The 13,557-nt window shown below is 51.6% G+C and overlaps 1 protein-coding gene across 2 annotated transcripts; it reads left to right on the top strand.

Annotated features, from left to right (window-relative positions):
* On the top strand, positions 1-13,056 carry TSKS (testis specific serine kinase substrate). Of its 2 annotated transcripts, XM_087853371.1 has the most exons (12): positions 1-242; positions 602-827; positions 7,517-7,612; positions 7,816-7,899; positions 8,231-8,314; positions 8,852-9,138; positions 9,655-9,849; positions 10,283-10,456; positions 10,984-11,064; positions 11,216-11,351; positions 12,604-12,803; positions 12,900-13,056. In XM_087853371.1, the coding sequence occupies exons 1-12, from the start codon at positions 1-3 to the stop codon at positions 13,054-13,056; spliced, it is 1,962 nt and encodes a 653-aa protein (XP_087709497.1). The 2 variants fall into 2 exon arrangements, with proteins under 2 accessions (XP_087709497.1, XP_045628169.1); XM_045772213.2 differs by lacking the exon at positions 10,984-11,064 and having other exon boundaries at positions 1-170; positions 12,647-12,771.
* Positions 13,057-13,557: the final 501 nt, after the last annotated feature.

Genomic DNA, 13,557 nt, shown 5'->3' with positions numbered 1-13,557 from the left:
ATGGCGAGCGTGGTGGTGAAGACAATCTGGCAGTCTAAAGAGATCCATGAGGCTGGGGACCCCCCTGCGGGGGTCGAGAGCCGCTCCCAGCTGGTCCCTGAGGCTCCTGGGGGTGTGACCACCCCAGCCAAGGGGATCACGAAGAAAAAGAAGGCCGTGTCGTTCCACGGGTGGGTTTGTCGCACCCTGTCAGGGACGGTCCTAGCGCCCAGCACAGCCTCCAACAGAGCACGAGTCCCACCGTGGGTGCTTGGAGGAAGGGGAGGGGGAGGAGGGTGGGGCAGGGGAGAGGCAGACAAGAGGGTGGTGGCAGTGTGTGGGAGGAAGAGAGGAAGAAGGTAGTGGGGATGAAGGGAGGAAGGAAAAGTTCAGTGGGGAAGGACAAACTCAGGAGAAGGAGGGAGGACTGATGGGGGGGGAGGAAGTAGGCAGAGGGGATGGAGAAGGAAGAAAACATCCAGCAGCGGGGACAGAGGAGGAAGAAGAAAGTGGGTGACGAGGCTGGAGTCAGAGAGAGCAGGGGGTGTGGAGATAGGGAGGTAGGAGGGGCCGTATCCACTGGGGCTGCACCTTGAACCCCCTGCCTGCTTCTCCTCCCCAGGGTGGAACCTAGGATGTCCCACGAGCCGATGCACTGGTGCCTGAACCTCAAACGGTCCTCGGCCTGCACCAATGTGTCACTGCTCAACCTGGCTGCCATGGAGCCCACGGACTCCTCGGGGACAGACTCAACCACGGAAGACAGTGGCCCGCTTGCGCTGCCGGTGCCCCCTGCCTCCCCCACCCCACCCTGGGCTTCAGATGACCCAGATATCACGGAAATACTGGTGAGGGGCCCTGGCTAGGGAAGATGAGGGTCTTCACCCTGGTGGTAGGCAAATACTGAGGATGGGGGGAGGGGTGTCTTCTTGACTTGGAATGAGATGGTTCTGGTGACCCTCAAGGCCCAGAGGAACTGCCTCCTCCTCCCCGAATGGCCAGCCGTGACTCCATTCCATCCTGGGTGGCATGATGCTTGCTGCCTAGGAATTGGTCTTTTAGTTCAGCCACTCACTTCCACATGTCCTGGGTGAGGCTGGAGCCATATATAGGAGTCAGGCCAGGTTCCCGAACTTGGGGAGCTCTCCTGGTCTGGTGGGGGTGAGACAGCCAGGGGTGATAAATTTCCATAATGGAGGGAACACTGGGTATCCCAGAGAAGGGCCACTCAAACCAGGCTGGGAAGATGAGAGAATGTTTCCTGGAGGAGGCAGTGTTGGACCTGGGCTTCGACGGTAGAGTAGGAGTTCTCTGAGGGGATCACCTAAGCATCTGAGGCAAAGCTGGGAGGTGAGCAAGATCCAGGGGGAATTTAGAGAATTCCTGGCTAGAGCATGGAGTGCTACGGTTTGATTCTTTAACTTCCCAGCCAACCTCTATCCCGGCCAGGCTTCCGCTGGGCCAGGCCCTGAGCTGGACTGGACTCGGACTCTGAGAATTACACGAATAATAACCATGGTCATAATGATGCTAATAAGATTCAGTAGCATTTACTGAGCACTTTCTATGTTCCAGGAGCCTCGGTTTCCCCATCCGTAACATAGAAATGCATGATTTGTTCTTCCAAGTACGTCTTGAACACCTACGATGCGCCAGGCCCTGGTGTAGGAGCAGGAAATAGAGCAGGACAGAGTTCTGGACGTAACCACACCCACTTCATGAGGTTGTCATGACAATGAAGAGGCTGTAGAATGTTTCCTTCGTGTAGAAGGTTTCTTTAGCACCGTGGCCGGCTGTGAGCCCAGAAGAAGTGTTAGGTTTTGTTATGATTTATCCCCATTTCATGGATGAAGATATTGAGGACTAAAAAAGGTTAAATAGCACAGCCAAGGTCACACAGCTTATAAGGAGTGCGGGCAGTCTTAGGAGTTGGGGGGTAACTTGGGTGCATTTGGGGGACAGCCGAGGTTCCTGTGGGAGCCCTGAAGAGGGTGGCCTTGGCCCAGTTGGCCATGCCCACGGGAGGCTTTCCAGAAAAGGCAACACATAAGCTGGATCTTGAAGATAAGGAAGGCGTTCCCCAAGCAGAAGACAGGGAATGGCGTTCTAGCTAGCTGGAACTGGATGTGCAAAAGGACAGGGGTTTAAAAGAGGCCGGAGAAGGGGAGTAACTACAAACTGGTCTCTGAGGCTGGAGTGTGGTATGTGAGAGAGATGAGGCTGGAGTCGGGAAGGCAGAGGCCACACAGGCTGAGAAATGTGGGTGCACACCTGAGGCCAATGGGGAGCCATTGAGGGTTCCTGGGTAGTGGAGAGGAACCATTCAGGAGTTTGGACTGAGCACCCATTTACTGAGCACCCACTGTGTTCTAGGCACTGTGCTACATCCCTGTGGTGGGGGTCTCCTTTTCTTCCCTTAGAAGTTCTGTCAGGGAACTGGTATAATTACCAGTTTAAAGATGAAAACAAAAATAACACTCCAGAGAGGTGGAGTGACCTTTGCAAGGAAGGAGAGCCTGTAAGAGACAGGGCCTTTGTGATGTGAGAGCAAAGGTCCTTTCTTTCCTTAGAAGAGTCTTCTGCAGCTGGTGTGGGGATGTTTGGAAGGGGGAGGCTGGAGGCAGGGAGGCGGGACAGGAGGCTGGGCTAGGGTCCAGGATGGAATGGCCAGATGGAGAGATGGGAACAGGGCAGAGAGACATCTCCCTTAGCCAGAACAGTGTCCTCCCTCTCTGCGAGCATTGCTCACACAGTACCTGCAGAGCTCTGCCTCCCACCAGAGTTGTTTCTGAGTCACATTCCCCAGCAGATCGTGACACCCAGGGGAGAGCTCGCTGTGGGGCTGGAAGGATGCATCAGCCTCCCGGGGCGGGGGGGGGGGGTTGTTGAGGTTCCTTCTCTGTGAAAAGGAAAAGTAACGATGGCCAATACCCAGGGGTATGTGCAGAGCAGGGAGAGTGTGGACAGCAAGAGCACATCCTGGCACTCAGCACCTGAGCCACATCAGGAGAGATGCTGGAAACAGGCAGAGAGAAGGGGGCGGAAACTCAGCGAGAGGGAGGCAGAGATCCAGGGAGATGTGGGACAGAGAACTAGAGAGAGGGAAGAGAATTGGATGTCTGGGGACCGTGGTTGAGATGACAAGTCCCAGACTGGATGGAGAACAGCAGAACACAAGGCAGACAGCTTTGGCTCCTGTCGTAAGCTCTGACACCTTTATGAGGCCAGAGGAGGAGCTGAGATGGTGGTATTGCTTTTTGAGAAGGTCAGTGAATCAAGGTAAAGATGCACAGGGCAGGGCTTTTGACCTCTGCTCGGGACTTGTCTTGCTGTCCGTAGAATTCCTGGAGGCTGCTGTGAGATCTTGGTACTAAGCCCCTTCCTGGACACTTCTGCCTGCTGTTATTTTTGACAACACTGACACTAATCACTGAGCTTGCCTTATCGATCATACCATCTCGTTGAGCCTTTCTCACTGCCACCTGAGCCAAGGTATCATCATTCCCGTTTTATGAGGAAGGAAACTGAAGCAGGCTCAGAGTGGGGGGTTAGATGGCTGAGTTGCAGCCTACGGGTGGCCAAGGAGGGATTTGTCCCCATCTCTGACTCCCCCCCTCACCATCATGCCTTTCACTTCTCAGCCAGGGCTGACAGGCTCTGCCTTCACCACCCCTTGATCTGCTCTCAGTGAAGCTGAAACTCACCTCCAGGGACCCAAACTGCCCCTTCTCAAGAAGTATTGACCAAGAGCCTTTCTGAGCCAGCCTGTGTTCCTCCGAACAGCAGCCCTGGAGGGTCACTCTAAGCCCCAACTCCATGTGACAGGGAGGGTAACAGAGGTGCAGAGAGGTGAAGCCCCCTCCCTGAGGTCGTACAACTACTAAGTGGGAGAACTGAGTTGACCCCAGGACCTGCTTTCCTTGTTTCCCAGAATGGCTACAGGAAGCCCAAGACCTTCTGGGTCTTCAGTTAAAAATACCACTTTGTGTATTGGTTAGCTATCGCCGTGAAAAAAATTATCCCCAAACTTCAAACGACCAACCTGGGAGGCGAGAATCCTACCACTGAACCACCAATGCTAACCAACCAACCTGGAATGGTTTAGCTGAGTGGTTCTGCCTCATGTTCAGGATCCCTCATGAGGTTGGAGCCAAACTTTCAGTAGGGGCTGCAGCCATCTGAAGGCTTGACTGGGGCTGGAGGTTGCACATCCACATTCACACGGCTCTTAGAGGGAGACTCATTTCCTGGCCCCGTGGGCCTCCCCATGAGTGGCTGCTTATGACATGGCAGTTACTCCCCAGAGCAAGAGAGGGCAGGCAGGAAGCCACGGTTCCTCTTATGAACTCGTCTCTTAAATCACACACCATCACTTCTGCCTGATTCTGTTTACTAGGTGGGAGAGTCACTAAGTTCAGCTCACACTCAAGTGAGGCAGATACGGCTCCTCATATGAAAGGGGTGTCAAAGAATTTGTGGACATATTTCAAAACACGAGATTTTGTGGGGCTTTATTTGTACAAGCCAGTCATCGGGATGAGGAAGTTCCCTTCTATTTCAGGTTGATGAGTGTTTTTATTATGGAACGGTGTCAGATTTTGTCAAATACTTTTCCTGTCAATTGACACGACTGTGTGTGTTTTCTCCTTTTATTCTATTGTTATGATATATTACATTGATTTTCATATGGATTTTAAAATTAATTTTCATATGTTAACCAAACTTGCATTCATAAGATAAATCCTACTTGGTCATGGTGTAAATTCTTGTTTTTAGGCTGCGGGATTTGGCTTGCTAGTCTTTTGTTGAGGATTTTGTGACTGTATTCAGAAGGGATATTGGGTTCTAGTTTTATTTTCTTGGAATGTCTTTGGTTCTGGTACTAGGGTAACACTGGCCACATAGAATGAGTTAGAAACTGCTCCCTCCTCTTCTATTTTTGTTTCTGAAGAGTTGGAGTTGCAGTGGTAGCAATTCTTTCCTAAATGACTGGTAGAATTCACTAGTGAAGCTGTCTGGTACTGAGATTTTCTGTGTTGGAACTAACTCAATTTCTTTACTTCTTAAGGGTCTGTTTGGATGTCCTATTTCTTTTTGAATCACTTTTGATAGTTTGTTTCTAGGAATTTCCCTGTTTCATCAAAATAATCAAGTTTGATGGCATACAAGTGTTTATAGTATTCTCTTTTTTTAAAAAATATTTTGGAGTACCTGGGTGGCTCAGTCGGCTAAGCATCCAACTCTTTGATTTTGGCTCAGGTCATGATCTCAGGGTCATGTGATCGAGCCCCATGTCGGGCTCCACACTCAAGCAGAGTCTGCTTGTCCCTCTCTCTCTGCTCCTGCCCCCACCAGCATTCTCTCTCTCTCTCTCTCTCTAAAATACAAAGAGAGAGAGAGAGGTAAAATAATATTTTATTTTTAAGCAATCTCTATACCCGATGTGGGGCTCGAACTCATAACCCCGAGATCAAGAGTTGCACACTCCACTGACTGAGCCAGCCAGGCACCCTGTTCATAGTATTCTCTTATAGTCCTTTGTCTTTCCCTAAGCTTCATAGCAATGTCCCCTCTTTCCTTCCTGATTTTAGTAATTTGAGTCTTCCCTTCCATGGTCAGTCTTGCTATAGATCTGTCAATTGTGCTGATCTTTTCAAAAAAACAACTTCCAGTTTTGTTGACTTCAGCTATTCTCGATTTTGATGTTTCTGCACTCCAGTCTTTATTGCTTCCTTCTGCTAGCTTTGGGTTTGTCTTGCTCTTCTTTTTCTAGTTTCTTAAGAAGGAAAGCTAGGTTATTGACTCTGAGTTCTTTCTTCTTTTCTGAAGGTGTTTAGAGCTCTAAATTTCCCTCAAAGTACTGCTTTCACTGCATCCCATAAGTTTTTGGATGTTGTGTTTTCACTTTCCTCCACCCCAAAGTGTTTTATATTTTTCTTTGGTTTTTCTACTTATTGGTTGTTTTATGAGTGTGCCTAATTTCCATAGATTTGTTAGTTCCCCAAATTTCTTTCTGTGTTGACTTTTTTTTTTTAATTTTTTTTTAAAGAGAGAGAGAGAGCAGGGGGAGTGGCAAAGGGAGAGGGAGAGAGAGAATCTTTTTTAAAAAGATTTATTTGAGAGAGCAAGCCTGTGCACATGTGCACATTGGGGGAGGGGCAAAGGGAGAGAATCTTCAGGCAGACTCCCCATTGATTGCAGAGCCTGATGCAGGGCTCATTCTCACCATCCATGAGATCATGATCTGAGCCAAAATCAAGAGTGGACGCATAACTGACTGAGCCACTCAGGAGCCCCTTTTTCATGCATTTTAAAGCTCTGGTGCATATATATTTACAACAGTTATATCTTCTCAATTACTTGACTCTTACAAGTTTTGGCAGTTGTTTCATTGCTTTTATGAAGGGGTGGAATTTTGGGGTTCCACTATTTTACCTATGTCACCTTAAATACCGTACTTCTTTTCACACCTGTTCTCCAGAGCAATCATTCCAGAAATATGATGTTGCCCATATCTTACAATGGAGGAAACTGTCGTCTCTTTTCTGTTTGTGAATTAATTCAGCAACTGTGAAGGAAACCAAAGTAACTGGCTTAAGTAAGATAGTTTATTTCTCACATAAAGGTCTCAACAAGGACAGCAGGCTTGCTCTTCAAATGCAGCAGGTTACAGGGTCCTGTGTTCTGGGGGTTCAGATATTAAGTCACAAGTTTGGCTGCCATAACAAAAAGATACAAAATAGCACTGGTTAAGCTAGATGGAAAATGTTCTGTCTCACTTGTAAGTCTTCATAAGTGATTGGAATTTGAGTACACGGGCGCACAGTGTTGGGGATTCAGGCTTCCATCTTATTGCGTGCTCCAACTGGTCCAAGATGGTTGCACAGCCTTTAGCCATCAACTTTGCATTTCAGCCAGTAAGAAGAGAGAAAGGGGGACGTGTCCCCTCTTCTCCTTTAATAAAGGCATTACTTAGAAATTGCCTACATCGTTGCTGCTCACATCCCATTGGCCAATACTTTGTCATATGGCCACACCTACTTGCAAGGGAGTCTGGGAAATGTAGTCTTTGGCTGGACAGTCACGTACCAGGCTAACTCCTCTGTAAACGTGAAAAAGCAGAGAGGATCCTGCCACAGGCAGCCCTCTTGAGCCACAGTTTGCTTGGCATGAGTCACAAAGCATGTGTTTTAACAGTTTATCTTATTTATGTGTGTGGATCCCAGGGGCATTTATCTCTGTTTGGTTGAGACCATCCTTCTCCCATGTGTCTAAGTGCTCCCCCAAGCCCCCACTCCCTCCTAGATCCTACTTATTTTCCTTCCATTCCACCAAACAGAAAATGAGTCCATCCCCCAGTTTTACGGAGCAGGAATACCAAGAATCAAAGAGGTGAAGCCCTGGCCCGAGGTCACACAGCCATTCCAGGGCAGAATCGAGGTGTAAACCTGGCCTCCTCCCAGTTCTTGACCTTTTGCTTGGGGTTGCGATTTGCTCCCACACACCCACTGACCCACCTTCTCCCATTCTTCCCCAGAGTGGGGTCAACAGCGGATTGGTCCGTGCCAAAGACTCCATCACCAGCTTGAAGGAAAAGACCACTAGGGTTAACCAGCACGTGCAGACGCTGCAGGTGGGGGGACCCTCCCCAATACCTCCTCTTCCTCCATAGCCATGTTCCGCTCTTACAGCTCTCCTCCAACCCAGTGTACCCACCACCCAGGTTGGGACAGTTGAGGCTCAGAAGGGAAAGGGACCTTCCCCAGGCCCAGCCTCTCCTCCCCAGGGGGTATTCCCTATGGCCCTGGCTAACCTCTCCTCCCTTCCGTGCTCCAGAGTGAGTGTTCTGTGCTGAGTGAGAATCTAGAAAGAAGGCGGCAAGAAGCGGAAGAACTGGAAGGGTACTGTAGTCAACTGAAGGTGAGCAGCTAGGGGGCAAGAGTAGGGTGGGGAGTAGGGAGGGGAAGTAGGAAGAGGTGAGGGTGGGAAGAAATGTGAGGAGGCATGGAGTCATAGACAGGAACAAGGTGGAAGTGGACAAGTAGCCTGGGAGGGGGTCTAAGGAGGAAGCCATCCCTTGGGTCAAGGGAACCAGGCAGATAAGGGGCAGACCAGTGAGCAGAAGGCAGGCTTCCGGGAAGAAGTGGGTGTGTCTTGTCTGAGGGATTGTATATGAAACTAGCGAGGGTAGGGGTTGGGAGGCAGAACTGGAATGGGAAGGCAGGGCCCCCGCCCTGGTGTCCTGACCCAGGAGAACTGCCGGAAGGTGACCCGGTCGGTGGAAGATGCTGAAATAAAAACCAACGTCCTGAAGCAGAACTCTGCCCTGCTGGAGGTGAGGGGGGGTTTGGAGAAGAGGATCAGATGCATGAGGTACTTGAGGTAGACTTCGGGTGGGACTTCCCACCCTGCCACCCCCACCACCACACTTGCCCCTTCACGATGACCTCCATGCACAGTCACATTCCGTGAGGGATTCGTGTTGGACTTTGAGCAGGAATGCCTGTCCTGCCCACATTCCCACTCACGTCCCAGCAAAATGTTGGAAAAGCTTCGATTGTCCCTCCTAAACAGGAGGGTCTGGAATTTGACACCACGGAGAACTGGAGTGGGGGTGGAGGGCTGGATGGAGACATGGAGGCAAGGAATTCGGAGGTGAAAAGGAGTCCTCCAGCCAGGCTTCAAATGGGACAAGCCCCCCTAGTCACAGCAGTCGAGAGTCCATTTAGACTTGAACCGGGACTTCCCGATATTCTATTCCACATCCAAATACTTTCCAATCTTGGGGATTCAATGGGCAGCTTTGGGGGTGGAGGTGGCTGGGGGAGGCAAGGGGCTGGACACTGTAACCCTGCCTTCCTCTCCTGCCCAGGAGAAGCTGCGCTACCTCCAGCGGCAACTGCAGGATGAGACACCGCGGAGACAAGAGGCTGAGCTGCAAGAGCTGGAGCAGAAGCTGGACGCCGGCCTCTCTCGGCACAGCTTGGGCCCCACCACCCAGTCCCCTGGCTGCTGTGGCCCTCCAGGGAACCCCGACGAACCCCCACGACCGCGCAGCATGGCCCCAGGCGGCTGGGGTATGGGGCCCAGGGCAGGGGAAGGCCCCATCGTAAGCGAACAGGAGATGCAGAAGGTCTCTGCTGGCCTTGAGGAGCTGAGGCGAGTGGGACAGGGGGGCGGGGCGGCACGAAGCCTCAAGGAGCTAAAATGGGTGGGCCTGAGGGTGGAACCTCGAAGATCTTAGGGGACAGGGCCTACACAGTGGAGCCGCAAAGAGCTAGGAGGGAGTGCGTTGTGAATGGTGACCTGGAAAGGCTGGACTGAGTTTGAGTATAGGGTTGGCAGAAGGGAGGTCTGGTGAAACTAGGGTGGGCAGGTTTGGGTAGGGGACAGGTCCTCGGAGGTTCCAACTTCAAGGAAACAAAGTTGGGGTGAGCGGTGCCTTAAAGAAGCAATGTCTGGCGGAACTGATGTGGGGCTGGGGGGCAGGACCAGGGAAGGGCCAGGATACCCGATAAGGGGATAGAGACAGGGTTCTGTAGGACATGGGAGGATTACAAGAAATGGACAGGACAGAAGAATTTGGGAGCTGGATGGGTCCAGAGCAATGGGCGGGGCTGCTGGCGACGTGTCCAAACCTGAGCCTTGACCTGATCCTTACCTCTGCCTCTCCAGGAGAGAGGTGTCGTCGTTGACAGCCCGCTGGCATCAGGAGGAGGGGGCAGTGCAGGAGGCCCTGCGGCTGCTCGGGGGCCTGGGCGGCAGGCTGGATGGCTTCCTGGGCCAGTGGGAGCGGGCGCAGCGTGAGCAGGCGCAGGCGGCGCGGGGCCTGCAGGAGCTGCGGGGCCGGGCGGACGAGCTGTGCACAATGTAAGAACCAAGGCGAGTGCGCGGCCAGGGGTGAGGGGCGGGTCCTTGAAGAAAAGGGATGGGCCAATCAGCTGGGGCCTAGCGGTAGAGACCATGGACTGGCAGGAAGAAGCTCTAATTAGAAGGTGGGGGGTGTGCTATACCCAATAAGGACCGAAGGGTGGGGCCAATTAGAAAAGGATCGAGTTCCATACCTTAAAAGGACAAAGGGAGGAGCCAAGTGGCATGGGGAAAGCCAGTTAGAGAACAGGGAGGGGCATTCCAGAACGTAAAACACAAGGGAAGGGCCAATCAGAGCAGAGAGGGGCGGGCGTGGCGGGAGTATTGCAGACTAGATGGCAAAAATGAAGCTGGGCGGATAATGGGTGGAGTGTGGAGACGACTTTATTGATGGAGAGGAGACCTCGCAGCACTGGTTACTCTCACACCTCAGGGTGGAGCGATCAGCGGTGTCTGTGGCTTCACTGAGGAGCGACCTGGAGGGGCTGGGCCCAGTGAAACCTATTCTGGAGGAGCTGGGACGGCAATTTCAGAGCTCTCGAAGAGGGTCTGACCTCTCCATGAGCCTGGATCGGCCGCCCCAAGGCTCTTGTGGCCGCTGTGCCAGGTAAGGGGACGGGGCCTGGCAGGGCCTGGTGCATTCTGGGTCATGTTGAGGACAGAACATTGAAGAAGATGAGGCACTGCCCAAGGCGGGGGAGGCGGAGTTCACTTTGGGAGACAGGAAATCCCCATGCATTTTAGGCCAGGCTAGTCCTGCTGCGTTATGGCAGCCAGATTTTTTCCCCTCCCTACAAGTGAACTCAGTGTCTTGTGGAAAAAAAAATTTGATACATTTCCAGCATCCTGGATTTCCAGTGCATTGTGGGAAGGTTGGGATGTGGTACTTGGTGGGAGGCAGGGTTTCTCAGTACATTGTGGGAAAGGTGAGACCTTGGTGCATTGGAGAACCAAGGGATACCATGCTTGGTCCGTATTGGGAAGTGAGGGACTTCCAGTACAATATGGGATCACGTTTAACTAGTGTATTGTGGGAAATGTGGGTTGGTTTTCTTTTTTTCTTTTTCTCTTTCTTTCTTTCTTTCTTTCTTCCTTCCTTCCTTCCTTTTTTTTTTTTTTTTAACACGAATCGAGGGCTGTCTTGTACCCTGTGGGAGTGGGAATCCCCAGGCATTGTAGGAACTACCCACACTGTGAAAACAAAGAAGACCTAATGCATTGTAGGCTGGCCCCAGTGCATGGTGGGAAGGTCACATAGATGCATAGTGGAGGCAGATCTGGGTAGAGGTGGGGCGGCTGGGTGTGGGGCATCTGGCAATGGAGTCGGTACTAGGCTTCTTACACCTGGTGACTGCTCCTCCCTCAGCCAGGGGCCACAGCTGTCCACAGAGTCCCTGCAGCAGCTGCTGGAGCGAGCACTGACCCCACTAGTGGACGAGGTGAAGCAGAGGGGCCTGGCTCCCGCCTGCCCCAGCTGCCAGAGGCTACACAAGAAGATTCTGGTACCAGGAACCATAGGCCATCATGGCCCACTTTTCTGTCAGGGGAGTGGGAGGGGAGCCCCGGACACACGGATACTGTTGGTGTGTGGCAGGATGGGAAGCAGTAAGCTGTGGGCAGCAGGTGTTGGGGGAAACACTTGGCTCTGATGCATTGGGGTGGGGGGAGGGGCAAGCAGTTTGGTGGTCAGTAAGTCATAAGTCAATCATTATGGAACCCTGGGTGATGGCCTTGGCCCAAAGCACGGTGACATATTGGATCTGGTGTGTTGTGGGGCACAGGAGAAAGACACAGTCTATAGCTTCATGGAATATAAGCCTGATTTTTTTTTTAAAGGTTTTATTTATTTATTTATTCGACAGAGATAGAAACAGCCAGTGAGAGAGGGAACACAAGCAGGGGGAGTGGGAGAGGAAGAAGCAGGCTCATAGTGGAAGAGCCTGATGTGGGGCTCGATCCCATAACGCCGGGATCACGCCCTGAGCCGAAGGCAGACGCTTAAGCGCTGTGCCACCCAGGCGCCCCAAGCCTGATTTTCTATAGACCTTAAGAAAGGCAATATGGGATCACTGAGGTTGGACAGGGGACCCAGCGAATACAGGTCATTGGAAGCTAATGGATTATGGGAAGTGGAACTATAGCTCTTCTTGAGGCACTGCACCCCAGACTCGCGCCCAGTAGCTGATGGGACTTGAGGCCTGTGTACATTCTGAAACACAGATATCTAAAGTATTATGGGATACTGACCTCATGTATAATGGGGTCCAAGTCTGCAGTGAGTGAGATAGACACTGATGTGGCAGGGCTATAGGACTGATACATGACAGGATATGGCACCTGGGACATTGGTGAATATAAGGAACCAGGGCACTGAAGGCTATTATTGTAACTGAGATGCTGATCTAATAGATAAAGAGAAGTGGGGTCTTATGAATTAGGGGATGTAGAAGTTCACCACATGAGGGGACGCTGGGGCCCAGACACGTATCAAATGCATGATGGTTCATGGGCATCAGGGGACAATATGTTAGGTGCTTAGTGCTTGCTGGGACATAGAAAGACAGTACATTAGGGGACAGACAGTGGGACAGACACAGGGTTAGCACACAGTGGGAATTTGGAAAGCTGGCACATTGTGGGTGCTGGGGTCAGTCTTAGGCCCAAAGTATGATGGGATGCCCTGCAGGAGGAACGTGGGCCCCATGGGCCCCATGCCCCTTGCCCTCCGCGATCCAGCTCCCCCTCCACCCCCAGCCCAGTCCGGCAAGCCCAGCCGCGCCTACACTCCTCTCCCCAGGAGCTGGAGCGCCAGGCCTTGGCCAAACACGTCAGGGCAGAGGCCCTGAGCTCCACCCTTCGGCTGGCCCAAGACGAAGCCTTACGGGCCAAGAACCTGCTGCTGACGGACAAGATGAAGCCGGAGTGAGGACGGAGGCTGAGGGCGTGGGAGGAGGGTGAGGTCTTGGGGAAAGGGCCTGAGTCACCCTCTTCACTCCAGTCCATGGCATCTGGCCTCATCAGCCCCAGCTCCCCACTCTCTGTCGTTACAGGGAGAAGGTGGCCACTGTGGACTATCTACACTTGAAGATGTGCTCCCTCCACGATCAACTCAGCAACCTGCCACTTGAAGGGTCCACGGGGACAATGGGGGGAGGAAGTAGTGGGGGGACTCCCCCAAAACGTGGGGGCCCAACCCCTGAACAATAAATGGCCTCTCATGCTGGCATGAATTCTGTCTCCTTTTTGGTACCAAAAGAGGGCTGGTAAAGCGCGCAAACACCATGCACCAGCCTCTGCTCACTATGACTCGATCCTCAGCCAATGGGGTGTCCTGGTTTCTAGAGAGGTGCTGATAATGGCACAGTTCTTTGAAAAGCCAAGAGGGGGTAGAAATAAGGTTCTGTGGTAGTTTGGGTCTGTCAATCCAAATGTTTTTAGAGTGATTTTTAAAATTTTATACATATACAAAAATATTCATATTATGTATTAAATTATATATTATAGATTATTAAATCTATATATTATATATTAAATTTGTTTAATATTTAAGTAATACATTTAAGTAATCTCTATGCCCAAAGTGGGGCTTAAACTCATGACCCCAAGATCAAGAGGCACATGCTCTTGGGGAACCTGCGTAGTGCACTCAGTTAAGCATCCAACTTTTGGTTTTGGCTCAGGTCATGATCTCAGGGTCATGGCATTGAG

This window comes from Ursus americanus, chromosome 21 (genome assembly GCF_024610735.1).
Source record: "Ursus americanus isolate L20-20 chromosome 21, mUrsAme1.1.p, whole genome shotgun sequence".
Lineage (NCBI taxonomy): Eukaryota > Metazoa > Chordata > Mammalia > Carnivora > Ursidae > Ursus > Ursus americanus.
This window is presented reverse-complemented; position numbering and strand designations above follow the sequence as displayed.

What these genes read in the sequence shown, in the direction of transcription:
- TSKS (XM_087853371.1), top strand. Translation starts at nt 1, where the DNA reads ATGGCGAGCGTGGTGGTGAAGACAATCTGGCAGTCTAAAGAGATCCAT. An exon ending in GCGGACGAGCTGTGCACAAT is followed by an intron (nt 9,850 to 10,282) that starts GTAAGAACCAAG and finishes CTCACACCTCAG; the next exon opens with GGTGGAGCGATCAGCGGTGT. An exon ending in GGCTACACAAGAAGATTCTG is followed by an intron (nt 11,352 to 12,603) that starts GTACCAGGAACC and finishes CTCCACCCCCAG; the next exon opens with CCCAGTCCGGCAAGCCCAGC.